Below are 27382 nucleotides of genomic sequence, written 5' to 3'. Positions count from 1 at the left end.
TCCAGACTTCTTGCTACTGAGAGTAGTTACTATACTGGATAAACAAAACAGATTAGCCATGAGAATAATTGGTGTAAGTAGGGTTGGTTGGTTGGTTGGTTTGTTTGTTTGTTTGTTAAAGAAGTACTTTATTGGAAGCAAAACTGCTAACTGAGGTGGGCTGGCTTTCTTCTGTTTTGCATTTTTCTTGTGTTATTGTGTTGAAGAACTAAAGGCATGTCTTCACTAGCAACATTAAAGTGCTGGCTGTGGCAGCACTGCTTGGCGGCACTTTAACATGGCTGTGTAGTCACGGCATAGCGCTGGGAGAGAGCTCTCCCAGTGCTATAAAAAAACCCACCTCCATGGGGCAAATAGCTATGAGTGCAGGGAGCACAGCTCCCAGCACTGGTGCACTGTCTGCACTGCCACTTTACAGCGCTGAAACTTGCAGCGCTCAGGGGGGTGTTTTTTCACACCCCGGAGCCAGAAAGTTGCAGTGCTGTAAAGTGCCAGCATAGACAAGCCCTAAGTGAACTCTCTGTTCTGCTAATCCTGGTAGTTCTAAGATAATATAGGATAATGATGATGCATAATTGGAATCACAGCCAATTCTGAAACAATGAAACTGGAGCACATGTTTTAAGTGTGTCATATATGTTTTTTATTGCAAAAAACCCTTAGAGAGTATACAAAATTATAGGTAAGGTTTATTTATCCATTCTACAACCATGCCAGTTAGAACAAGGACCATCATCAAAGTGAAAACAAAGGTACTCTTAGGACACCCAAGTTTGAAGTTTTTGATCATTTTACAGACATTCTGAGTGACATTTGTGTATTTTAAAGGTATAAGATTTGTGTAAAGAAAGTGTAACAATGTTTTTGGGCATTAGGTCAACTTTACTCCACTTTACTGACTCACACATTCAACCTTTGTAAACAATTTTTGTTTGCAAATTACGACCTGCAAAGTTTAATTTTTAGCAAATGAATATTAAAATAGATCATTTCCCCCATTTTATAACTCAAAAACAGTGTAACATGTATTTTCTAAAAAGGCTGGGATTTTGTGCAACACATTGTATTAGTTTGTAACTCCTGAAAATAGTGATTTATAATTGAAATGCCAATACTTAGCCATGATGACACAAACAATCTTAATATAATAAGCAGCACTATATTATGAGGTTCACAGGTTCAGGAAATGATGGGCCTTATTCACTGTTGCATTACTCTATTTTTATGCAGATATCACTCCATTGATTGGTGTAAAACTGGAATGATGCAATGAGGAATCAATCCCATGTGTGTAGTTTAATGGTTACTTTCTATATTTAGCTGAGTTTGAAGAATTTTAGTGCTGCATAATAGAGAAGTTGATAATATAAGCTGTAACTGGGCACAGTGTGGATACTTTTCCCTGCTCCCTCCCTGGACAGATCTCGTAGTGAACCTCATCCCTCACTTACAATGCAGCCCTCTTCTAATGCAGTCCTGCGCCTCTTCTGAGTACAAACTTATGCTTTATTGCATAGTGCTTATTCTGAAATGGACAAACGTGTAGACAGTGAGGGCTAACTAAAGGGTATTTGCACTTGAAATAATGGAACACAAATGCAGTTTCATTGCAAACGCAGTATTATCCCTAATTACACTGCTTAGAGTGTCAGAAAGCATTAATTTTGTCTTTAATATACTGGAAGTTCATTTGGGGACATAAGGTTTTCTTCTTTCCAGAATTGTGAACCTTTGTACAAAATTAAGGCTTCAAGAATTCAAAATTGTTTCATCGTAAGTGTATCAGGATCTGCTCCCCTGTCAGTGCTTGCGTGCAAGTGTAAGCCCTGATGCTGCAAAAGAGCCTGACTGCGCAGAGTTCTGTTGAGTTCAATGGGGCTCTGCACAGGCATGGAGATCCACCTACACAGAGCTCCTTGCAGAGTCAGGGCATTACACATTATTAATGGGTACTTTCCTACCAATTTCAGGTACTTAGAGGCAAATCTTACTTTCCATCTCCTTGCAGGCACAGAAGACCCCAGTTGCACCAGCACTGCTGTGATACCATTATAATCCCCCACCCAAGAGAGGCAGGATTTGGGGAGCATACACAGAGGCTGTACAACACCGGCATGCTACAGAGCATGGTTTATAACCAAGTTTATTTTGAAAGATTTAGCAACTCTTAAAAAATTATTACACAGGTTTAGCTTAGAGATATTATTGTGTTGCTATAATACTTGCTTAATGAGCACAGGAACAAAATCACTTGTAAGTCAAAAACTGGACATTCATTTAAAAAGTGTAAGTCAAAAGTGGGAAGGGAAATCAAGTTGATGAACCAACGCTTAGGCAGAAATTAAGCAAAGGAAACTTTAAAAAAAAAAAAAAAAGTGATCCTACATGACTACCTGCCATATTTGTGAACTGTTTCTTTCAAAATGGTCCCAAACCTACATTGTGCTGAGAAACTTCAACTCTTATGGTCTTCAAGGGTTTTGGTTTGCATCTTTGATATAATGAACTTCTAAAATGTGTCCTCTAAGGGGCAGCATTGGGGAGCAGATATATTTGGATAAACATTATTTATATACATGGTTCAGTGTGGTGTGTTTAAAGAACCTATTGTAATGGAATATGAGCGCTCAAAAGATGGATGTTTTGTGTCAAATCATGAGTTTTCTAAGTGTAACTTGAGGATCATAATTGCTGAGCTGTAGTCAACGTTATTAGAAATTGTTCAGCTAAAACTCTAAAACCATTGAAATCTGTGAATGTAGGGTGTCTGAAAGCACATAGGAAAACTGCTTTTTGTTGGCCTACTTAACTGGCACTGCCACCTTGCATTACTTTTCTCCAAGAAGCATCAAGATAAGTCATTTTTAGAAATAACATTACATCTTACACTAACACTAATTACTTAATGCTGAGAAGTCATTCCTGGAAATACCACTTTTTAGGCCATGTCTACACTAGCAATCTCACAGTGCCACAACTGTACCGATGCAGCTGTGCCGCTGCAAGATCGCTCGTGTAGCCACTCTATGCCAATGAAGAAGAGCTCTCCTGTTAGCATAATTAAACCACTTCCAATGAGTGGTGATGGCTATGTTGGCAGAAGAGCCTCCCGCTTACATAGTGCTGTCCAAACTGGCGCTTCTGTTGGTGTAACTTATGTTGCTTAGAGGGGTGTTTTTTCACACCTCTGAGCGACATTAGCACTTTTGTTGGTATAACTTATGTAGACATAGCCTAGAAACATTGCTGCCTATCATGACATAATATGGCATCACTCTGGGGTTCTGTGTACCTGCTGGTTAGTCTTGTGTATTTATTTTTATATATATATAGCTATGTACTTTCTAGAATTTTATTAATGCTGCTCTGTTAACTATTGACTTCACAACTTTAATAATGTTCTTTTAATATTTTTTAAATGTAACAAATATATACCTATCCCTAATGTACCAATCACTTTGTGGTATCTAGGTGCCAAATACAAGAACTTCAAGCTGCTGTATTCTTGGGCTGTCTTTCCTGTTCTGTCCTTGATGGGTTATATAGTCCATATGTTGTTTTTTCCTGGGGGTGGGGAGAGTGCGGATATTTATAGAAAAGGGAAAAGGATGGTTGGACTGATATAAACTGTGTTTTTTGAGAACAAACTTCTGCAAATAGATGAGTCTTGCATTTGCCTACCCTACACTTTCCCCTCTACAGTTCTGACTGGTGCCACTGCAGATGCAGCTCCAGTAGTGGTAACAACAGTGGCAGTTCTTATGAAAGGTAGGACACTGACTGCTGCTGCTCGGCTTTTTACCTTTGTGTCCTAGGAATGCTTATTTCTTCCTGACAGCAGGGAAGCTTAGTGACAGCATTTTCTGTTTAAGATTTTGAGTGTTTGTGTGTACACACTTGCTTTTTATCATCAGCATAATGCTGACAATTGAGTCTGTAATATCCAATTAAATCAGTGCAGTTACTCCACGTGTCACCTGAGAACAGAAATTATTTCCCAGAGTTTGTTTAGATGACTACCAAGATTTATTGACCCAATGCTGAGAGTTAAATATGGTGAAGTTCAGATCCATATTTAGCTAAGGGACACCAGAGCATGCAGTAAGGGACCTTTGGGCTGAGCTTCCTTTGTGATCCAGGGACCTCTTGATCCCAGTTGGCAGAGGACACAGGTGCATAGGATTACAGGGGTCTACTGGGTCTGATCTCGACATAATAGTTGTCAAAGGGTATCATGTAACATCTCCAATGAAAGCCTGTGTCACACTGGTCAGCATAATCACTGCGAAATGTGTGAACAGATAGTATGTAAGGAGTTATGTATCTACACTGAAAATTATGCTCTTAAAGTCTATGAGTTGGGGTTGGAAGGTGACAAAAAAATTTCTTTTGGACAGGTGACACTTATTTATCTGTCTGGCTGTATGTAAATTGAGTATTGTATACTTCACAATAAATGCCTATTTACACTCTGAGCAAAATGCTAATCAGGTGATTGCAAAGTCTTCAGGGGAGAGTCTAGATAGGAAAAAACAAGCAGCAGGAGTTACCCTGTTTACAAGTGAAGACAATGAATGATTGGAATTACATCTGGGGTTCATAGGTACATGCAAGTATCCTTCCCTGAGGGGACAAGCTGCCAGGTGGTTTGTCTTATGAATGGAGGCTCACAGGCGATCTGGCAGTTTGATGCTGGGAGAGAAATTCTGGGGGCGCTAATCTTTATGAGTCAGGGGAAATGTCTTGTTAGTTAAGTTTAGGCTCTAGAAAGCATGTTACAATTTTTTTTTTACATGTAACCCTTTGTTTCCATTAATTCTACTTGCATCTTCTCAAAATTCTGTTCTTTATTCAGTAAACTTTTACTTGTTTTCACTATAAACAACTCCGATTGCTGTGTGTTCAAGAGAGTGGTGATCCTGAGAAGAAACTGGTAAGCCAGAGTGTACTGGTCCTTTGGGAGTAGTGATCTGTGAATTCTATGAGTGTCCAGTGGAACTGGAGCTGGATACTGCAGGGGGATACTCAGAGTCTTTAGGCATAGAAGAAAAGGAGTACTTGTGGCACTTTAGAGACTAACAAATTTATTTGAGCACAAGCTTTCGTGAGCTACAGCTCACTTCATCGGATGCATTAGGTGGAAAATACAGTGGGGAGATTTATATACACACACAGAGAACATGAAACAATGGGTTTTATCATACACACTGTAAGGAGAGTGATCACTTAAGATGAGCTATTACCAGCAGGAAGGAGGGGGGGAAGGAGGAAAGCCTGATGCTTACCTGCAAAGGGTCAGTGGAGCCTGCGGAGGCTGAGATGGGAGTGCTTGTGTTGCCTGTGGCTGGTGGAGTCAAGGAGCTGACTCCTGACAGGTACAGACAAGGCTTCCTCATGCTAAGGGCAGGTGGTAGTGAGATACCTCACAAGGTATACCTGAGAAGCATCAAACTCTCCCCCTGCTACCATCTCTATACTAGGCTCCCAAGGAAATCTCTATTGATATCCCAGGGGGCTTCCAGGGGAAACAAAGACCCATGTGGGTCACATGACATAGAGAGAAATAGAGCTTCCGGAGAGCCCATCCTGGAGCCTCAGGTCAGCTCCTTTGACAGGCCCCAAAAGGGCCCGTGAGGGAAAGGGGAGACAATAAACCCAGGCTTTTTGAGGAAACGGAGATCACTACCAATTCAATATTTTCAGAGCCATCTCTGAGCCCAGTTTGGCTGCCTTTTCTGAAGCAGGATTATTAGGGAAAAGTTCCCAAAGGGGACATAAACAGACCTGTTTTTATTTATTTATTTCCTGAGCCCACCTTCATGGAGTGCAATATAGTGGATAATCCTTAGCACCTCATTCCCCTGCTCACCTTCAGAGTATATCATGGCAGATCAATGCAGAAAAGACCAGGCCAACAGATGTGTGCTTCAGTGAACCAGAGTTTTTGTGAGACCTATCCAGTAATTCCTGTGATCCCCTCCACATCTCACCATGTCACATTCATCGGCAGAGATAGAGATCCCATTGTATATTGTCTGCTTCTTCAACTAGCGAGTGCAGAGAATGGTGGTAGTGGAGGGGAATGGGTGGCATAAAGCCAGCTACCCTGATGATATGCCAGCTGATGATTTTCCTGTGATAGGGAAATTCTCCACAGCTCCTTCATGTTGGTTTAAGGTCCCCTTGCACAACTCCAGGTTGAAGATCTGTACCTAAATCTTTAGTCACCCGAACATGGCTTTTATATAAAAGTAATTTTACTGATCTATACGTATATTCGTTTCACATTGAGCACTGACACCATGTGCAACACCTTAGAAGTCAATGAAGTTGTACAGGTTGTAAACAGAAAACTTAGTTCTGAATGTTTTTATCAGAAGTATCTGGAACACCTTTCATTATAGCCATAAATTTCTTAAAGTTAAATTGCAAAGCTAAAATAAAAAATGACGTAAGCACCAAAGTATGTGCTAAATGCCCAGCAAAGGTGTTAAGGGCATACAGCACAGAAATAATTAGTTTAACTTGCTCATAATGGATTGCATGGGACTAACTGTATCAGTGAGATCACAGAATGATGCATTCTGGAATTTCTTTAGTGAACTAGAAAAGGATTAACTGATGGCAAAACAATGGATTTCTAAAATAGCAAGCTTAAATTTATTCAGTGTTTGTCCCCACTTGTTGGGAAATGGGGGGATGTTGGAGAGGGGAAGGAAATTTGCCCAATTTTTCTCAGTTTTCCTGTATATTTGGTTGGTATTTTACTTCTATAGAAATGTCCACTAAATTTTTTTTCCCTACAAATGCAACTACAATTTTTTTAAATCTGAAAGAGAAAAATACCAACTCAAAAAGGTTTTACATGCTCAAACACCACCTCCTACTGCACATTCCCTGCAGTGCAATATTTTAGACCTTGTATTTTATATATTCAGAGGAACTCTCAATAGAACATTTGCCTGAGAATGGAGTGCAGGATCAGGCAAAAAATGCATTCATGAAATATTTTTATTTGGCTAAATTCTTTGCCAATTCACACCCTGGGCATTCCCATTGGCTTCAGTGATTCAGCATGTGATGTGTAGTTAAAGAATCTGTCTTATTGCCATTTGCTCCTCCTTCAGAACTCAGTCATATGGGGTGTGAGCATCCTTAACTTCCATCAACCTCTGTGAAAGTCAAGGGTGCTCTTCACTTCCCAGGATTGGACCCTTAAACAGTTTTACCTGTAAAAAAAAAATAAGTTAATTTCTGGTTGTATTCTGTCTTGTGTTCTTTTCAGATGAAACAGTGAAATGAAAATTTCACTTCGTTCACTGTTAGGAAAAGCATGTTTTTCAACATCTCTTTTGAACATCATCCATGTGTTAGAATATTTTTAAGTGTATTTTTAAATAGTGACTGGCAACCTCTGAAACACCGTTTCAGCTTGAATGAGGTCATATGCTACCAAAATACTATTCATATTAGGAAACTCACATGAATTGAAAGTAGCACAGTTATAAAAGGGAAGGCAACAGGTGTTTTGTTAGATAGCAAATACTGATCATTTTACTGCTCTTTATACATGTGTAAAATAATTGATACTTCATATTTTAAAAAATTACAAACTTGTACCAGATATCAATAAGCTGCAGTGTTTCTAATTTAAGGTATGATTACTTTAAAATCTTTTGATGACTAAAACATGATGTCCTGTGTGTCACTCTTCTAGAGGAGTTCAGGTTTCATGTGATATGGGATCAAAAGAATTTTGCTTGGGTACCAAACATCTGATGACTAAAAGCAGGCTGGCAGGAAAATAGGGTACAGCACCACTACTGTGCTTCTATAGGAAAAACCGGAGGGATTATCGGCATTCTGAACTTTTCATAGAGATTACTGTAAAGTGTATATTCAGCCTGTTATGAATAAGTATTTACTGTGCTGCACCAGATCGTGGAGTAGTTTTTTTGAGTGCAGTGGGACTGCTCACATGAATAAGAGCTATAGGATTGGGCCACTAGAGTCTGTTCCCAAGTTTTACAGTGCCTTAATAGGAATTTGAGCATGTAACCTAATTTCACTAAGACTCAGTTTTCCTTTTTTGTTAAATGATTTTGAGAACTTCATATGAAAGGTGCTATATGAGTGCATGTTGTTGCTTGATTTCAGCTTTAACTGAATTTTTTATAATGTTACATCCCCAATAGTAAACAGGTTAAAAATAATTACAGAATGGTAATAATTATTCAACCTAATATTTCAGATACAGTGCTGTATATGTAAAATGTCTTAATGTTTAAGTTTGAAGGATAGGGTCTCAGAGGAATCAGGGAAAACTCCTCTTAAAATGTGAACTCAAACATTTGAAAATATGTCTAAAAATCTAGTTTGTTTATGAGCTCTTTAGATGGACAACCACATGACCACCAAGTCAGGATCAATGCAGTCACAGAAGTCCATGTCATTGTGTGCTTGGTTTTAGTGGGACTACTCACATGAATAAGGGCTGCAAGATAAAGCCCTGGATTCTTGACTCCCAATGTTGTACTGTCAGACTGCACTGTCATCCACATAGTACATACAGCAGTAATTCCAGAGGACTACTTAATGTATAAAGCGCTGAAATTTAAATGTGATACCTCGTGTTTTGGTTTGTATAGTTTCTGTGTCCCAAAGGGTGACTTGCTGCCCTTCATGGTACTAAACTGACTGAAAGTGATGGGCAAGAATTGTTTTATGTTTTGGGAGTTAAGCACTGTTAAGACTGCCTTCTTTTGAAATGTTTGAAGAGTAATATGGGATTTTATCAGAAACACTGATATCATATTCTCTATTTATTATATATAACATGCTTATAATAGATAGAAAATACCAAAATATTATATATTGAATTTGGAAATACATGCACTATTTACACTGTGATCTGGTAGTTGTGCACTGTCAGTCAACAGTTTTGAAAAGTCATCCATGTGTCATTCATGTGTCAGTGTTTCTGCCTCATCTTGGGCATGCCAGATAGATTGCATGTGTATGACCTATGTTAGTGAGTGATTAGGAATCTTGCTGTCTTGGTTAGTGAAGGTAAGTCTTGTTGGTGCTTAGATACCAAGGTTTTATGCATTTTAGAAATACCTTACATAGGGCCTGTTCTTCACTCCATTGCACCTTGTGAGTTCATTCAGACCTCTGCCAACTAGGTGTAAATGCTATCTATCTGATTTATTTTACATCCACTTTCAATGGGTGCAAGTAACTACACACAATACAAAGCAGGAGAGAATCGGGCCCTATGAAAGAAATCCTGGCATTGAAGTCCATGGGAGTTTCACAATAGATTTCAGTGGAAACAGGATTTCATCCTATGTCTGTAAACCAAGTACATCCTTTAAAATAATTAGTCCTCTAGTTGGAGAAAGAATCCATCATTGAGATCAATTTTACGTGGTGGTGCTATTTTATAGCGAAATTTCAGTAGCAGTAGTGGTTGTGAACAAAGCTAAATCTTCCTCCAAAATGAGATAAATAGAGATTATTATAAATATCTTTTCAGAAGTATATCTACAGCTAAGAAAGAAAGATGAGCTCACTGATGAGCGTTGAAGTCAGGGGCATGTTCATGCTTTGAAATCATTGACTGGATTCCCGCGGCCAGATTCTTGTTCCTGCTGTGGTGGCACAGTGAATCTAGAAAGCAGGCTTAATCAGCTATCAGGGGAATCCCTAGGTAATGTAGAGCCTACGTGATGCTTCCACACCACCTCCTCCAAGCCCCCAGCACAGGTGTCTTTCCTGGAGGAAAGGGAGTGTTAGCAGGGTGTCTCTGTGCTCCAGTTATCTCCAGGTATGGACCAGCCCCTTGGGTCACAGGCAGCTAGGTGTAAATTAGAGCAGCCAAAGGGTAGCTTTGATTTATGCTGGGACTGGATCAGTTCCTGGCCAATACCAGGATGTGGGGGGGAGACAGAAAGTTGATTTAATGCTACCTTTGCAGCTCCCCCTGCTTCTGCATCCAGTATGCCTCAGATGAACCAGAGAATCTGCCCCAGATGTGCTGTACTTGAGACATTCCAGAATACGGGCATTTGGGATAACCTGTCAAATTAAATTTGTTTTTTTTTTTAAATATTTTGAAGGTAGGGAAACTAGCTTTTTTTTTAAGTGTTGTTGTAGCTTTGTTGGTCCGTGGGTCCCAGGATATCAGAGAGACAAGGTGAGGTAATATCTTTTATTGGACCAATTGCTATTGGTGAAAGAGACAAGCTTTTCTTTATTAAAAAAAACGCAATATAATGATAGTCTCAGCGGATATATTGTCAGTCAGTCTCCTGTCCTATAGTATCCTTTGCACTTTCAAGGATCCCGGTTATCCAGAAGAATACATACAGCCAGCAGGGTGTTTAAGCTTTGCTTGTTGTAATTACATCAGTCTGGACAACTGCTTCTTTTTTTCACTGCATTTCCAGATTCAGTTACTAATTACCTTGCTTGTAGTTACAAAACTGACTGGCAGTGTCAGAAATAGCAGCAGAATCTACAAGCTGTTTTAAGTCAATTGCAATTTCAATTCCTGTCCAAAATATTTATAAATAAATCTGTCTTTAGAGTGTACTTATAATGAAGACTATACAAGACTCTAACATACTACTAAAATTAATCCATTGTTTCTTTAATATAATAATTCTATCATCTTTTGATAGACAGTTTGTTATTAGACACTTTACCAAAGCCATTACAAACCTAGCCTAAAACACCAAGCCTCATCCTCATTGTTAGCTTTGATAGTTGCCTCTATCATATAATAGTTTGCAAGTAGCCAGTCCAAGTTGGCAATGTCACCCCAAGCTGATTCGAGCCACAGACATTTTTGCTGACTGGAGTCATGCTATCTTTGCCAGTTTGCTGGAATAGACACAGACACTGATTGGGTCATGCTGAAAACATTCCTGTCCTGTGAAGCAAGTCTGTTTGTATTTTAGGTTTGCCAGGACTAATGAATTAAAAATCTTGAACTCTCCACAGTTTGCTGCTTAATAATGCATCTGTAAGAAGGATTTTTTTCCCTCTGAAGCATGACAACATCATAAATCTCGTTGTTGGAAAGGAAAGGAAGGGAGAGTGGAATTGTGAAAAAAAGCAGAAAAGGGTGGTCTTGTGGGACAGCAAAGCCTATGGGAAGTGCAGGTAGCAGCATGTTGCCTTAACAGCTGTCTCAGCTTCTCAGAGTCTGTCAGTTTGTTGCGATATAGCAGGTGCAGCCTTTTCTTTTATTGAATCTTTACTCCATAAAGGCAACGACAAGCCAAGGCAGTGGCTGGCCCTGGATTATACAAGTGCAGACTCTCCACTAAGTGAGGTAAGGCAACAGGTGTGAAAACTGAACTAAACTGATAGAGCTGTAACACACTTAATCTGAGTTCTGCTACAGATTTTTATAAAGAAACAACAGCCTGTTCCATAGACAGTCCTCATGAATATGGAACTGCTTTCTGGGATCCTTTTAAACACCTCATTATACTCAAAGTTGCCCATTCCCATATCCTGTCTACAGAATGATCATCTTTTTTTTGTGTGAGGAAAATAAGTGGGAAGTTTGTACGCAGTTGATCTGTTTCATTTCTGTCAGCCGATGGGACGTGCATCATCCTATTTACACACAGAGAACTGAAATGAGGGTTTCCCTGCCTTCTTGTTTTCTTTATTTTCTTTTTGATGATGGAGACCATTGAGGAGTCTGCAGAAAATCTGGTGAAGAAATAATCTTTAATTCATAAAACGAGATAATTGGCTCGTGTACAGTGTGTAAATAGATAGGATTTTCTTTTCATAAATTAAAACAAAATGAAAAAGTCTCTTGTGTAATATTAAAAACATTAGTTATTGAAGGCAGTATTTATTTTTGCCCCCAGATCGGTGGCTAAATACTGGTAATTTGTAAACATTGTAGACCACACAGTGTGTGAATGGGACAAGACCACTGATTTACTTCAGACAATGCTCAGTTATTGTAAGCTTAAGGATTCTAACAAAAGACATCCTATCATATTTGTTGTTAAAATGGTATTAACTTCCATGAATGTTTTTTCTCATTTCTTAGTTTGTGATATTAAACATGAAGCATCTTATTGTGTAGAAAACCTGTCTGATGATGGTTAACAGATGTGGTGCATGTGTGATACAATATGTAATTATGAACAATCTTGTTTTCAAAGATGTGCGAATTTGTCTCTCTCTTTTGTTCTAGGTTTTTTGAGAGTCATGGTGGGGGGTATGTTATGATAAATAATTTTGGTTTTGCAATTGTTCTTTTTTTTAAAACAAAAACAACAACAAAAAACCATGCAAGGTCTCAAATACTTTTCACAAAGAGACCATGGAAGAGGGCGATCATTACTCTAGGAAAAAGTTACTACATAAACAGACCCCCCCAAAATGCATTTTGTCCGTTTAAATGACTTTCGTGGTCTCTCTTCCAATTGATGCTGGTTGGGTGTGTGTGTGTTCTTTTGATTAGTAATAATAGAGGAAGATGTGGTTATTCATGAAAATCCTCCAAATATTAATATGAAAAGAGTCTGCCAGCTCCAAAATAAGGATTTAGAATAATTGTTCTTTTTTTAAAAGAAAACGTAAGCACTGTAAAACATCCACTATTTGATCAGAGTTCACGTCAATGGATTATTGTGTAACATTGCCACAGAGTAACACTAGCCCTCTGCCAGCTAAATGCTCAGAGAGACAAAACAAATAAAAAATAAATGTTGAATTCAGTGGGCCAAACTTATGCTTGGTGATATTCTACTGCCTGCAAAGGATTGATGCTAGGGATGAATTTGCTTCATTTTGTGCATCATCAAACAAGACCTTTATCTTGTAATGATGTTCTGTTGTACTGATTTTATGTGATGCGCTAATAATTAAACATAACATCAAATGGGGTGATGCAATTTTAGTGCAGAAAAACAAACATTGCTTTCTAAAGTGTAACAGAAAAGCTGCAATGTGATTGTCTAAGAGAACTGTTGTTTCCCTTTCCATCAATTAAACGCCACATTGTCTACAGAAGTATAGCACAGCTTTTAGCAATTTTGCTAAACTTTACTGGGTAATTTGATTTCCAATTTTCTATGCGTGTTTTACACTTGTGTTTTTTTTTTTAAATGTTATTCTTGTAGTAATCCACCGAGGTGATATAGGTGCAATGCACTGCTGGGTAATGTTTGAAGTTTGCTTAGTTCTCTTAAACCCCCCCCACCCCCCCATGCTACAATGATTCCTGCCTGGACAGATCTTTCACAATGTAAGTTCCATTAACTTCATTTAAGCTCCATACAAAGACTTGGCTCATTGCAGGATTGGGGTCTCAGTGTATACTGTTTGTGAATGTAATTACAGCAGCTTTATATGATATATAGGAGTTTAAGCTGGACTTCAAATATTTAATAGACTCTGAGAAAAAACTTATTGGAAAGTCTAAATATACATAATATAACTATAAGTGTCATAAGCCTAGACATGCTTTAAGCTTATCCTGTCTAAGTTGATAGCAACTGAAGACCACTAATATTTGATGGCTATTTGGTGTTCTATGTGAAATGAATTGGGAGTTTGGGGCTGTTTCATAGTGAAGAGGGATCCACCTCATGAAAACCGCCATTTGTAGTTGGCAGACTCAGAAGAAAGGCCACAGGCTGAATTAGGCCCTGATCCTGCAATTGACTTCCTCTAGGCAGACCCTTAACATCTGCAAGGAATCCCACTGAAGGGTCAGTACCAAGCTTTGGATAATTAACAATCTTCTGACCCTTAAATGTGTGACTGTCCAGGTCAAGGCTGAAATATGCTGACAGGACAATGTGGGGAAATTTGCTTTGTCATTGCCTTTATCTGAACTGTGGATAAATCAAGGAATTTAGTCTCTATCACTGAATTTCACTTTAAAAAATTTTTAAAAGAAAAATCAAATGTAGCCCTGTGCATGTCACCTTAAATTTGCTTTATTAGAGTAAAAAATGCAAAAAGTGCAGCTATAAATGTGTGCAAATCACTAAGTGAGGATATAAGGCTTCATATGATCTGTAATGTACGCAATATTTATATAATTGCAGCTGGAACACGCAGATAAACGCGTAGGCTCAAGTGCCCACATGATCACCACAGCAAGAGTACCTGCTGATAAGCCAGTCCGAATTGCCTTCAGTCTAAATGACTCACCAGGTACAGTTCAATTTTATGGAATAAATCAAAATGAAATGTTTCTAGATTTTTTATGTTCTTGATAATATTTATATTACCAAATGAAGTCCAGTGTCATGGATGGACTTTTTCCACATATGTGAATGATCAGTTTTCCTATCTGGTAACTACAGTATTGTTAGTGGAAACTAACTAAACTAACTAAATAGATTAAAATCACTTGTCCAACAGCCTAGATACTGTAAAAGTAAGATTTATTTCAAGAGAATGTGGAACACAAAACTATGACTGAATTACCAATATATTTGCTTATAAACTGAAAAAGTGTGCTAAAACTCCTAGGCAACATTTTTTAAATTTTGTTATTTTATTTTGATGGCGGGGGGGGGAGGGGCAAAGCTGGCATCTAAGCAAAGGACAGAACAAAAAGACACTTTCCCATAGGCAGAAAGGTTGAAAAATACCTACAGAGTGTCCAGCTTGAGGAAAGGATTCAGGAAATAGGCACTCAACGTGGCATATTCCCCAATAAAGTAGTACAAATTCCATTATTGTTTGTCCTGTAAGCTAATATTGACTGAGTGTTAACTTCCCCAACGTAACCTGTGCATATGTGAACCCTTGGATTAGGTTCACATTATTGACTGTACCTTAATTTTTGAAATTAGAGAGCTATTGATAGTCACTTTCTGAAAGTCAGAATGAAATAAAGTAAACCAGCAACAGTGAAGCAAATGGCAGCATCACAAAGAAGGAAGCTAGCTCTGCTGCCAGTACTAGGGGAGAGCCTGGAGGCAAGGCAGAGGTGTATACAGAGCCTGAAACCCACAGGGTTTCTGTTATCATTACTTGTGAACCCACTTCCCATGCCTGTTTGTAGACTACCCATGCTACCGTACTATCTGTCTCCCTTTCACAATATGGATGGTGTAGCTCAGCTTCTGCTCTCAGAAGTCACAGATCTTTTCAGGTAAGTTATTCTATTCTGTGCATTCTTACACAAGAGAGTAACATACATATATTCACACAGCATTCAGGAAACGGAGCATTAGTATTCCTACAACAGCCTTAACTCTGCTCAGCGATTTTGTTTTTCATTCTTTGTATTCTTATTTTCTCTGTACACTCTTCAGTGTCAAATTGCTTTTATGTATGCTTTTACACACAGGACCACATTCAGACCTGGTATAAGTAGATATAAGTCCACAGACTTTAGTGGAATGGCATCCACTTATGCCACATTTGAATTGTATCACAGAGCAGAGTATAGGCTGTTATAGGAATAATAATGCTGTTTCCTGAATGCTGTGTGAATACAATCTCAACTTCAATGTTATATTCATGAAATTTTTGTCATCTTTCTTTTTTCTTTTATAATATTTTAAAAAATATTTTAAAATAATCTTCCTGTATTTATTACTACTTAATATTACAGTAGCCCACAAAGCCCAATCCACATCACAGCCCTGAAGGGACTTATAATTATGTATGGTAACATAGTTCATATACTAAAAACTTTACAAAGACAAATGACGTATAAAAGTTGGGAGAAGGGGGATACAATTTGGGGGTGGGGGGGTGCATGCTTATATATGCCTTATTTTGTAAATTATAATTACCAGTATATTATAATATATAAAGAAAGTACCAACTATCCCCATCTGCCCATTAAGCTATCCTTAACAATCTGATTTCTTGTAAGCATCACTGCAAAGGTAGGTCCTGAAAAGAGATTTTAAGGAGGAGAGGGGACTGTACTTATGAATCATGGAAGAATCAGCTGCTTGTATGAAGAGCTGAAAATTAGGCAAAGGAGGCTTGCACAATGGGCAGAGCAGAGGAGATAGAAGAGCAATGTGATAAGGGATAAGAGAAGACAGTAGCGAGGGACAAGGTTGTGAAGGGCATGGAAGGACAAAACTCAGTAATGTTGCAAGCTGTTCCCTTCTCTCACCCTGTCTCTGGTCTGCCAATAATTCCAGTCTCTCTATTAAAATTTGTAGGAAGGTTCAGAACTATGGAAAGGTGATCATTCTCTATTAAATTCTATAGGACTTCCTCATTGCCCACATTATCTGGCTCTCAGCATACATTTGTTATTGAAGCAAGTGATCCAGACTGTCTGTGAAAATAGGAGAGAGTAAATAGAAACCAGTAGATTAAGGACAATATTTCACTCTGAATTACAACCCCTCTGGGCTACTCAGAGGTATAAATCGGCATTGTATTTGACCACATCAGGAGAATTCAGCACTTGATGTTAATGGAAAGCCTGAATGGAGATATCAATATCAAATGTATTCAAACAAGACAAAGGAAAAATCACTCCAAGTCTCAGGTTTTACAGAAAGCCACATTCCAATGATCCTAGTTCAATCAAGCAACTGAAATGTCTTTTTTTAAAGAGACACTGCAAAAAACAAAAAAAAACCAAATAAATCTGCTGATACAATGTTTCACTATCACCTTTATCCATTTTAAATTTAGAATCTTTTTTCTTCTTTTCACCTTTTTATATTCCTCTAATCCTTTTTTCGTTTGAGGAGAGTTGCTTTTCTCAATTCAGGAAGGAGTTCTGTGTTTCAACTCTGACAGCATCTTGAGAGATTTAGTATTGTGATGGTATGTAAAAACCTCACCCAGAGCGAGATGGTGAGGGAATTAAACTCATTTAATTTTTTTTCTTAGATGCTGTCTTATTTGCCAATCATGGTGGCAGGTGTGATACCCCGTAAGGCTGAATTATCCTACCACAATAGTGCAGGGAGGAATTTACAACATAACCAGATATAAAAGGGGAAAAGGAGTGTTTTTCTCCTGGATGATGATTATCTCACTGGTTAGAACTGCAACAAAGTACTGGGTCTGAAAACAAAGACTATTATCAGCTCAAGAAAAGGAAGTTATTTAGTGTTGTTGATCTACAAGAAGGGATATGGCTTATGTTATCCATACCAAAAATTATTTTACTATATTCAAAAGTTGTCTCTTTTAGTGTTTGACAATGACCACAAAAACAATTAAAAACCGGGCCAGTCTTGTGCTGTATTTTTATTGTGTTTGTGGGGTGACCAGGTCCTTAAAAGTCTTGAGGGCAGTCTGACCAACTGCTAACAGTGATGCTATATAAAAATACAATTTTATTTTATATCGCTTAATCCTGTATATATGGGTATCTATATTTGACACTTTTACTCAAGTTCACTAAGCTGGCACTAGACATAAATTCTCTCAGGGCTTGTCAGAGTTGTAGCAGTTTAGCTTAAGGTGTAATTTAAAACTGATTGAATTAAATCAGCACAAAAGGCTGAGTGGACAAGCTTATTTTGCTTAAATTGATGTAGGAATAGATTTAAACTAAACCAAATAAACTGCCGTTAAGCCAAAATAAGGGCACATCAACATTTAAAACAATGCAGCGGCACAGCTGCACTGATGCAACTACGCAACTATAGTGCTTTAATGAAGACACTCTACGCTGATGGGAGAGAGCTGTCCCATCAATTTAGTTAATCCACCTCCCTGAGAGGTGGCAAGAGCTCTCCTGCTGACATAGCACTGTCTAAAAGGGGGGAATGTTAGGTCAGCATAACTATGTTGCTCAGGGGTGTGGTTTTTTCATGTTAGACCGATATAGGTCTGTAGTGTAGACCAGACCCAAGAGTGTCTACACAGGGCTTTGCACCAGTTTAACTAAACCAATTTAATTAAACTAACTAAAGTTTGTGTATAGACAAGGCCTCAATCAAAACCAGAATCAGACTCCAAGGTTAATCTTGTTTTTTATAGGTGTTAGGGCTAAGTGGTTAGAAGTAGGGGCTTTATTCTAATAGGACATGATGGGCATGCCTGTCGTTTGTAGGTGTACCTTTTCTTGTTTTGTAGGTAAAATACACAGCTTCACATGCCTAAGGAGAGTTTGAATCCAGCTATAAAATACTGGCAGTGGAATTGGGTGTTACCTAATTGTTGAATACATACATTTTTTTCTAATTGTCGGTCATTTATTTCACTTGAAGTCAGTCTGCTGCTAATAACCACTTCCCCTGAAAATTTACTGGTAAAAATGTATGTGCTTTCTTTTAATGACATTGCTGGGGGAGGGGAATAATACAATATTTGGATGTACATGAAATTACTTCTTTTGACAACTTTCTTTACATACCCAACCATTTTAATACGGTCCTCCTAATGTGGTCATGGGGAACCCTTGCTTTTTGTTGTATGTGGCCACATAAACCAATAACTGTGTTTTACAGTAGATGCTTCCTCAGCAGCTCCTTCAAATCCCTCCTCCAGTCTCACTTTTATCATAATGCCTGCAGCTGAAAATGGACCAGTGGGGATTGCTAATATATAAAAGGTAAAGGACCAGTGGGGATTGCTAATATATAAAATATATGCCCAAAGTTTACAAAAAAGGGTACCTAAAAGTTAGGCTCGTAAAGCCACACTTAGGGTTATCTACACTTAAAACTCTATAGCCCCACAGCTGTGCTGCTGCAGCTGTGCCACTGTAGAGCTTCAGTGTGGACACCCGAGAGGTGGTAGCTAGGTCAATAGAAGAATTCTTCTGTTGAGCTAGTGCTGTCTACATGGGGAATTAGATTGACTTAACTGTGCTGCTCAGGGGTATGCATTTTTCACAACGCTGACCAACAAAGTTAAACCAACCTAATTTTCTAGTGTAGATCATGCCTTAGGCTCAACGGAAGTGGCCTGATTTTTCAGAGATAATGAGCATCTTCAGCGCCCAATTACTTCAGTGACAATTGTGGTGCTCTATCCCTCTGAAAATCAGGACTCCCTTATCTTGGGCCTAGGTACGGATCTATGAGCCTCATCGTGGGCTCTCATACTTAAAAATGTTGGCCTATACTTTAAAATAATTTGGAACCATCAAGTTGTGCAATCAGCTAGTTTAACCATGTAAAATCGTAATAAATGGCTCCTGCACTGTGCTTTTCATCCCTTGGTTTTAAAGTGCATTGTAATCTTATTTTCACAGTGTTGTTATTATTATTTATTTGTATTGTGGTAGAACCTAGGGGCCATAGTCATTGACAGGACCCCTTTGTGGTAGGCGCTGTACAAACACAGAACAAAAAGACAGTCCCTGCCCTAAAGAACTTATAATTGAAGAATGAGACAACAGACTACTTGTGGATACAACAAAAAGAAGGGAATAAGGAAACAATAACACAATACTGATTATTATTTGTACCCTCACCTCTGTCCTTCCTAGTGTTTACCATGCTCACTTGTTGAGTTTTGTCTTAAGTTAGAGTATGTCTACACAGCAACTAGACTCCGCATATACGATTACAGCATCCCTGCCCCAAGGAGCTAGCAATCGAAAGCAGAAGAGGGCAAACTACTGCCAACGGGCCACATCCGGCCGCAGGACTGTCCTGCCTGGCCTCTGAGCTCCTGGTCCGAAAGGCTAGCCCCCGGCCCCTTCCCCCGCTTCCTCCCCGCCCCCCTGCAGCTATGCTGCCACACGGGCAGTGCTCTGGGCGGCGAGGCTGCCTGCTCATGTAGGATAGCGCAGCAGTGTGTCTGGCTCCAGCTGGGCAGCGTAGCGGCCAGACATGCTGCTCTGAGCGGCATGGTAAGGGGGCCGGGGAGTTGGATAAGGGGCAGGGGTCCCGGGTGGCAGCCAGGGGACGGGGCGGTTGGATGGGATGGAGGTTGGGGGGGCAGTCAGGGGACAGGGAGCAGGGGGGTTAGATAAGGGGTGGGATCCTGGGAGGGGATGGTCAGGAGACAAGGAGCAGGGGGGTTGGATGGGGGGGTTACAGGAGGGGGCGGTCAGGGGACAAGGAGCATGGAGGGTTGGATGGGTCGGGGGTTTTGAGGGGGGCAGTCAGGGGGTGGAAAGTGGGAGGGGGCAGATGGGGGGCAGGGGCCAGGCTGTTTGGGGAGGCACAGCCTTCCCTACTCAGCCCTCCATACAATTTCGCACCCCGATGTGGCCCTCAGGCCAAAAAGTTTGCCCACCCCAATCTAAAGATATATCACACAGCAAAGAAAAACCCACGGCTGGCCCATGCCAACCAACTCGGACTTGAGGGGATCAAGCTGCAGGGGTGTTACATTATTGTGTAGGCCTCTGGGCTCAGGCTGGCGCCTGGTCTTTAAGACCCTATGAGGTGGGAGGGTCCTAGAGCTCCAGTGCCAGCCCGAGCCTGGAAGTCTACACAGCAGTGAAATAGCCCTGAAGCCTGAGCCCCATGAGCCTGAGTCAGCTGGCACAGGCCAGCTGTGGATTTTTCTTTGCTGCGTAGACATAACCTTAGATTGTTAGCTCCTTGGGGCAGGGATGCTGTAATCCTATATGTTTGTATGTGCCTACCAGAATGGGTCCCTGATCCTAATTGGAAACTACTGTAGTACAAATAATAAATTCATGATTTTAACACGTGTGGGTTTCAAAGTGCATACGTTTTCTATTTAGAGGCTTATATAAAAATAATAATAATAATAATATCCCTGATTAATGCTTAAAACCATGTTCTGTTTTTGGTAGACAGTAATGACATTTTTCTGAGGGTTTCACAGGAATTTATGAGAAAGGCCCTTAAAGGGCATGAGACTGAGAGTCCCCCACGGAACATCCTTTAGCTTAGGAGAAAGTATGCTGAGCAGGAAGCTCATGGGTGCTGTTAATATTTTTGTGAAGTCCATAACACTTATTATTAAACAAGCCCCTCATATTCCTAGCCTAAGGGCAGGCAATCATTTTCCCCCTATCCTTTTACGAGTAAGGTAACTGAGAGGCTGCACAAGGTCATTTCAGGCATAACTGGGAATAGAACCCACGGCTCTCATATGATAGAGCCAAGACTCATTCATTTAGCCACAGTGCCTTTTAGCAAGCAGTGTCTGTACTTGTCTGCCAGTAAACACTGCTCTGGCCTCTAGACACTGCCCTCTCAGAGCCAGGATTAGAAACCAGGAATCCTGAGACATAACATTCCACTGCTGTCTTACAAATAGTTGTGTAGCGCATTGGCAAAGTGTGTTGTATCCTTCTTTAAAGGCTGATCCACATATAGGTGACATAAGCAGACATCTTTCCTGTATGTGGATCAGCCCTTAAAGAAGGATACAACGCACACTTTGCCAGTGTGCTACACAACTATTTGTAAGACAGCAGTGGAATGTTGTGTATTCTACTCCCAGACAATGGTAAAAAGACTGCCATCAACTTTAGTGGGAGTTGGACTGGGAACTTAAACTGGGATTTTCAAAGGAATCTAATGGAGTTTGGCTTCAATTGAAATTCACTAGGAGTTGGGTGCCTAGCTCCCTTTAGGCTCCTTTGAAAATTGCAGTCTTATAGTGGGTCAGTGGGTGGGGGGTGGCGCTAGTTTTTTTTATCTTGCTTTTGTCTGTAAGTATGTGTATGAATTTCTGAATTCAAGAAAATTCCTGCCACTTAAGTTCTTAGTTTATCTGATGTATAACAGCACAAAGAAGTTGATTTAAAAATGTTTTAAACTAGTGTGACTAAAAAAAAACCCTTACAGCTGTTGAATAGATGCTAAGGCAGGCCCATTATAAAATGTACTATGGTATGCTATAATGGTTAAGATACCAATAAGTTCTATTTTTAGTACCATTGACTCAGTCACTTTGTGTTCAGAAAATAAGCAGTGAACATCTGCTTATTGAAAGGATTTCCTCTGAAATTATTTCTTTTTAAAGTTCATCCTTTTAAAATTTATTTAGGGAATTTGTTTTATTTTTTTATTTGCTGCTTCTATTAACTACACTACAGTTATTAGTGTAACATTTCTAGTAATCTGAAACAGTCAAAAATTCAAAAAGAAGATATATTTAAAATCTTGTGCACATGAAAAATAACAGCAATTCCTGCTTTACATGTTCTTGATTTCTTTTGAAAATTAAAATCATGAGGGGTGTTTCTTACTGCTACTGGTACAGTATGTTGTACTGCTGGAATTGTCAAATGTCAGTTTAACTGCTCTCCAGAACTCTGATCCAATATTGCTGTCAAAATGTTTTACAACTATTAGTCCAAATGTTGTAGAGCAGCTGTACTACTGGTCTGACTGAGTCATATTCCTTCTTTCCATTTGGCTATGCAGCATGATTTGTCTGTCTTCATTTAGAATATTCGTCTATTTTTAAAATTTGCACAAGAAGGCAACAGCAACTAAAACGTAAACACTTGCACGTTGATGTGAAGTAACTTAATGTAATTAAAAAATTTAAATATCTTGCAGGAGAAACATTGTGGGTAGGTGGTGGGGAGATGTTTTTAATAATACTGCAAACTGAGCTCTCAGAATATTAATACTATATTTTGGTATCTATAGACTCTCTATTTGTTTTACTTGTGTTGTTGCCCTCTTCTCCACTTCATTTTTCCTTGATATAGCCTTCACTTTTGTTTGTTTGTTTGTACCATGTCCAGTGTGCAATATAGTATGATTCATGGTAAGGCCAGCTCATTGCCCTGGACACCAACTCTATATTAGTTAAAGTAAGGCTTTTGACTGTATACTAGCCAATATATACTCTGTATACTCAGCCTGGAACAAGGTTGTTAATTTTCCCTATTCCCACCACAATAACTGCACTCCATGACCACTGATAGTAGGATACAGAGATGCAGAATATCTGGCAAGATACTCTGTGTGAGCAGACCTATGCATCCCCTCAAAGCCCTATTGATTCAGTGAGGCTCTGTGGGAGCACAGGGGTCTGACTGCAAAAAGCAGCTTACAAGATCCTGCCTCAGCAGTTTTCTACTGTGTAAATAACCATGGTTTAATTGTGACATTGCATACAACAGACTCTGAAAGCTAGCTAATAATAAAGATCTGTAACCTACAGCAAGATACAGAAACAACAGTGAAATCCAATAGAAAACTGTTTGTGTGACAGTGACTATGAGTAATTAATATTGCCACAGGAGTATGATTCACATTTCTATTCTCAGTCCAGTTCCTAGTGAACACCACAAAATGGGCATGACTGGCACTCAGTCACACGTGATTGGTAGCCTATGTTAAAGAGCCCTTGATTTGATTGCGCATGATGAATGAATTAACTTCATCCCTGCAGGTGGGCCCTTCCAGGTCAGAGTAAAGACACATAAGTAATGTGATATGGAGAAGCTTGTACTGCTGCTGTCTGTGCTGTATCATTCCTCTCTAGCTAAACAAAGAATGTGTGGTGTGTTCCATGGGCATTACATTTACTACAGGGGGGAAACTGTTTCTCATATTGTTATTTTAGCCCTAGTAAACCACAGCGGAAAAGTCATTTTCAAGACTGTTTAGAAGTCATACTTACAATTGGGCCCAACCCTGCAATGTGCTGAGTACCCCCTAGCAGGTGATGAACTCTCTTTAGGATGTGTCTACACTGACAGAGTTACATCACCGGCAGTTACATCATTGCTCAGAGAGTGCTGAAGGGAAACCGCTGTTGTGTGTTCACACTATCAGCTGCCTGCGCAATAGCGTGTTCACACTTGTGGCACTTTCAGCGGTATTTGGAGCCGTGTATTCTGGGCAGCTATCCCACACAGTATCTTTTCCTTTTCTGCCGCTAAGAGCTGTGAGAAGACGAAGGAGGTCGCAGGGCATCCTGGGTCCTGTCCCAGTGCCCCGTGATGCATTGCTTCACATCCCAGCAATTCCTGTGCTTCCGTCCTCATTTGATGCCATCTTTTAATGGTTTGTATACCGCACGCTCTGCCTCTTTGGTCTGCAGGAATGGATCCCGCACTGTTGACCAATATGCTGCTCGCTCTCACTAACGCGTCACGAGTGGTAGTGAAGTTATTTCTTAAACTACAAAGGTAAGAGGAGTTTGAGATTGATCTCGCCACATGTAGTAGCTATGACACGAGATTTCTTGTGGCATTCACGGAGGTGCTGACCACAGTGGAACGCCGCTTTTGGGCTCAAGAAACAAGTACTGAGTTGTGGGATCATATCATCATATACGTCTAGGATGATGTGCGGTGGCTGCAGAAGTTTCGCATGAGGAAAGCCACATTTATGGGACTGTGTGATGAGCTTGCCCCAGCTCTGCGGCGCAAGGACATGAGAATGAGAGCTGCCCTGTCACTGGAGAAGCACGTAGCGATTGCACTGTGGAATCAGCGATTGCACTGTGGCTACTCCAGACTGCTACCGATCGGTCATTAACCAGTTCGGAGTGGGAAAGTCAACCGTTGGACTCACGTTGACGGAAGCGTGCAGGGCCATTAATCGCATCCTGCTCTGAAAGTCTGCGACTCTAGGCAATGTGCATGATATTGTAGATGACTTTGCACAAATGGACTTCCCTAAGTGTGGAGGGGCGATAGATGGCATGCATATTCCAATTCTGGCACCAGACCACCTAGCCACTGAGTACGTTAATTGGAAGGGGTATTTCTCTATAGTTCTCCAGGCGTTTGTGGCTCACCGTGGGCATTTCACAGACATTAACACAGCCTGGTCTGGAAAGGTGCATGACACACACATCTTTTGGAACGCTGGCCTGTTCAAGAAGCTGCAAGCAGGGACTTTCTTCCTGGACCAGAAGATCACCTTAGGGGAAGTTGAAATGTCCATTGTGATCCTGGGAGAACCTGCCTACCCCTTAATGCTGTGGCTTATGAAGCCATACATGGGGAATCTTGACAGCAGCAAGGAGCAGCTCAACAATAGGCTGAGCAAGTGCAGAATGACTGTTGAGTGTGCTTTTGGCCATTTAAAGGCCTGCTGGCTCTGCCTATATGGAAGGCTGGACCTGGCTGATGACACTATTCCTATGCTTATAGTTGCATGCTGTCCATTCCAGAATATTTGTGAAGGGAAAGTTGAAAGTTTCACTCAGGGCTGGACCGCTGAGGCTCAGCACCTGGAGGCTGAATTTGAACAACCAGAGACCAGGGCTATTAGAGAGGTGCAGCGTGGGGCCATAAGGATCAGGGATGTCTTGAGGCAGCAATTTGAAGCTGAAAGCCACTAATATTTGTTGCTGTGCTCAGGAGTGCAGTGCTTGTAATGCTAGGAGGTGATTGTGAGTGGTTCAGACGATGCACTATGAAGGTTTAAGAAAATTGCTTGTTGCTTTGCAGGCTCTCTTTGCTTTCAATTAATGGAATAAAGATTTCTTTCAAACCAAAACAATTCTTTTATTAAAAAACAACCGGAGGAGAGAGACAAACAAAAAAGTACATCAGGACTGTGGGGGGTGGAGGATAGGGGAAGGTGGGGTCCCAGGGACAGTTAAAGATTTGTGTATGTCCAGGTATCATATGCAGCCTTGTCCTTTGGAGTACAGTGCAGTGGGTACTGTACTTCAGGAGGGCTAAACTGCAGAGGGACGGGTGTTGAGTGCAGTGGGTACTGTGAGTCCGCCATGCTGGACTGTGACGGGGGAGGAGTGGAATGCTGTGGGTACAGACTGGAGCCAGGAGGTTGATAAGAGTGTGTTGGTGGTGTCTGGGGGGTGCATGGGAAAGAGTTTTGTGACAGCGGCTGCAGGGGAGGGCGGGCACGGAGCTGCTTGTTTTGCAGAGCTAGTAGTGCCTGGAGCGTGTCCATTTGGCGCTCCATAATGTTTAAGATCCACTCCGTGGCTTCATTCTGGCGCGCTGCATTCTCCTTTCGGTCCCTCTTCTTGCTGTCCTGCCACTCCCTCAATTATTGTTTTTTGGCCGCGGAGTGCATCATGACATCACACAGAAAGTCCTCTTTAGTTCTTTGTGGCCACTTTCTAATTCTGCACAGCAGTTCAGCTGGCGATAACGAAGAAGGAGGCTGGGCTCCCAAGGTCATATCTGTGAAACCAAAATGCAACATTTTACAGAAGCAATATTGTTTGCAACACAGAGACCACTGATTTAAAACCACTATTCACATACCTGTCATTAACTGGCTGACCCCAGACAAGACCCCCAAAATGGTGAGTAAGCACAGGGGCAGTGGAAATCAGTGTTCCAGGACCATACTGTACTGGGAACGTGGCTCTTGGGGAGAGCCAGCACTATGGGGGGGCCTTATAATCATTCCTGTCCCCACATTTTCCACAGGCTGTGTTCATTATGGAAGATAACTCGCTGTAGTGGGTGAGCAGGGAATCAAAGGAGGGTCTTCTCCAAGACTGTGGCTTCCTCCCTGGCCTTTCTGTGGCTCTGTTTGCAGCAGTGGTTCCTGGCCCCACAGTGATGGCAGAGTGGCGTGGGAAAGTTACCCTTAATGGGGCAAGAAACAAAGCAGCTCTGCCAAAGAACCTGTTGCAGCGGATTGCCCAGTATATCCATGAGAGTTTCCTGGAGATCTCTGAGGCAGATTCCTGTGAAGTGAGGGAGTCAATCAATACCCTGTTCCACTAGGCATATGGTGGTAGGCGCATCATGCAGACCCAAGCCTGCTTTCTGCAATCCTCCTGCCCCCAACAACTTGCTTCAGCGATTCCCAAAATCAAAGCCACTTACCAGGGGGCTCCTCTCCTGTTTGTGCTTCACCAAGCTCCAACAGCTGTGTCTGGTTAGCCTCCTCGGGGTAGAGAAGAGCTCCTGACTGCATGCCCTTCTGACCTCCGAGTCGTCCTCTGCCTCTGGATCCCTCTCCACATCTTTGTCCAAGATTTCCTCCTCCTGGCTCAGTTCACTCTCGACTAGCTCGCGAGCAACCAAAGTAGCCACAGGGACCTTAGCAGTGGAGATGGGGTCACAACCGATTATCATGTCCAGCTCTTTGTAGAACTGGCAGCTTGTGCGCGCAGCACCGGAGTGGCGCTTTGCCTCCCACGCCTTGTGGTAGGCGTTCCACAGCTCCTTCACTTTGACCCTGCACTGCAGTGTGTCCCGGTCATGGCCCCTTTCTGTCATGCATCGTGAAATCTGTCCGTAAGTATCATAATTCCTACTGCTGGAGTGCAGCTAGGACTGGACAGCCTCCTCTCCCCAAATGTTGATGAGGTCCAGCAGTTCGGCATTGCTCCAAGTGGGGGATCGCCTAGTGCGTGGAGCAGGCATGGCCCCCTGGAAAGATGTGCTGAGACCACTTCACGTGTCACCGAGCAAACAGGAAGGGGACTTTCATAATTTCCAAGGAATTTAAGTGGCAGGGCTCACGGTTGGTCACCTGAGAGCAGGGCAGTAGAGTTGAAACCCATGACCAGAGAGGCGAGAACAGGCATTGTGGGACACCTCCCGGAGGCC

The 27382-nt window shown here is 41.0% G+C and overlaps 1 protein-coding gene across 6 annotated transcripts in view; it reads left to right on the top strand.

Moving 5' to 3' along the window:
• The window catches only part of MAP3K7CL (MAP3K7 C-terminal like), a 112820-nt gene that overhangs the window by 14036 nt on the left and 71402 nt on the right, over positions 1 to 27382 (top strand). For 5 of the 6 annotated variants that reach the window (XM_043508959.1, XM_043508952.1, XM_043508968.1 and 2 more), the window contains exon 3: positions 14094 to 14202. In XM_043508959.1, the coding sequence (XP_043364894.1) occupies positions 14094 to 14202 (109 nt within the window). Of the gene's footprint in view, positions 1 to 3702; positions 3769 to 14093; positions 14203 to 27382 lie in introns of all 6 variants that reach the window. The other variant, XM_043508956.1, reaches the window with a different exon arrangement.

The sequence above is a fragment of the Dermochelys coriacea genome, chromosome 1, assembly GCF_009764565.3.
Source record: "Dermochelys coriacea isolate rDerCor1 chromosome 1, rDerCor1.pri.v4, whole genome shotgun sequence".
Taxonomy (NCBI): Eukaryota; Metazoa; Chordata; order Testudines; family Dermochelyidae; genus Dermochelys; species Dermochelys coriacea.
This window is presented reverse-complemented; position numbering and strand designations above follow the sequence as displayed.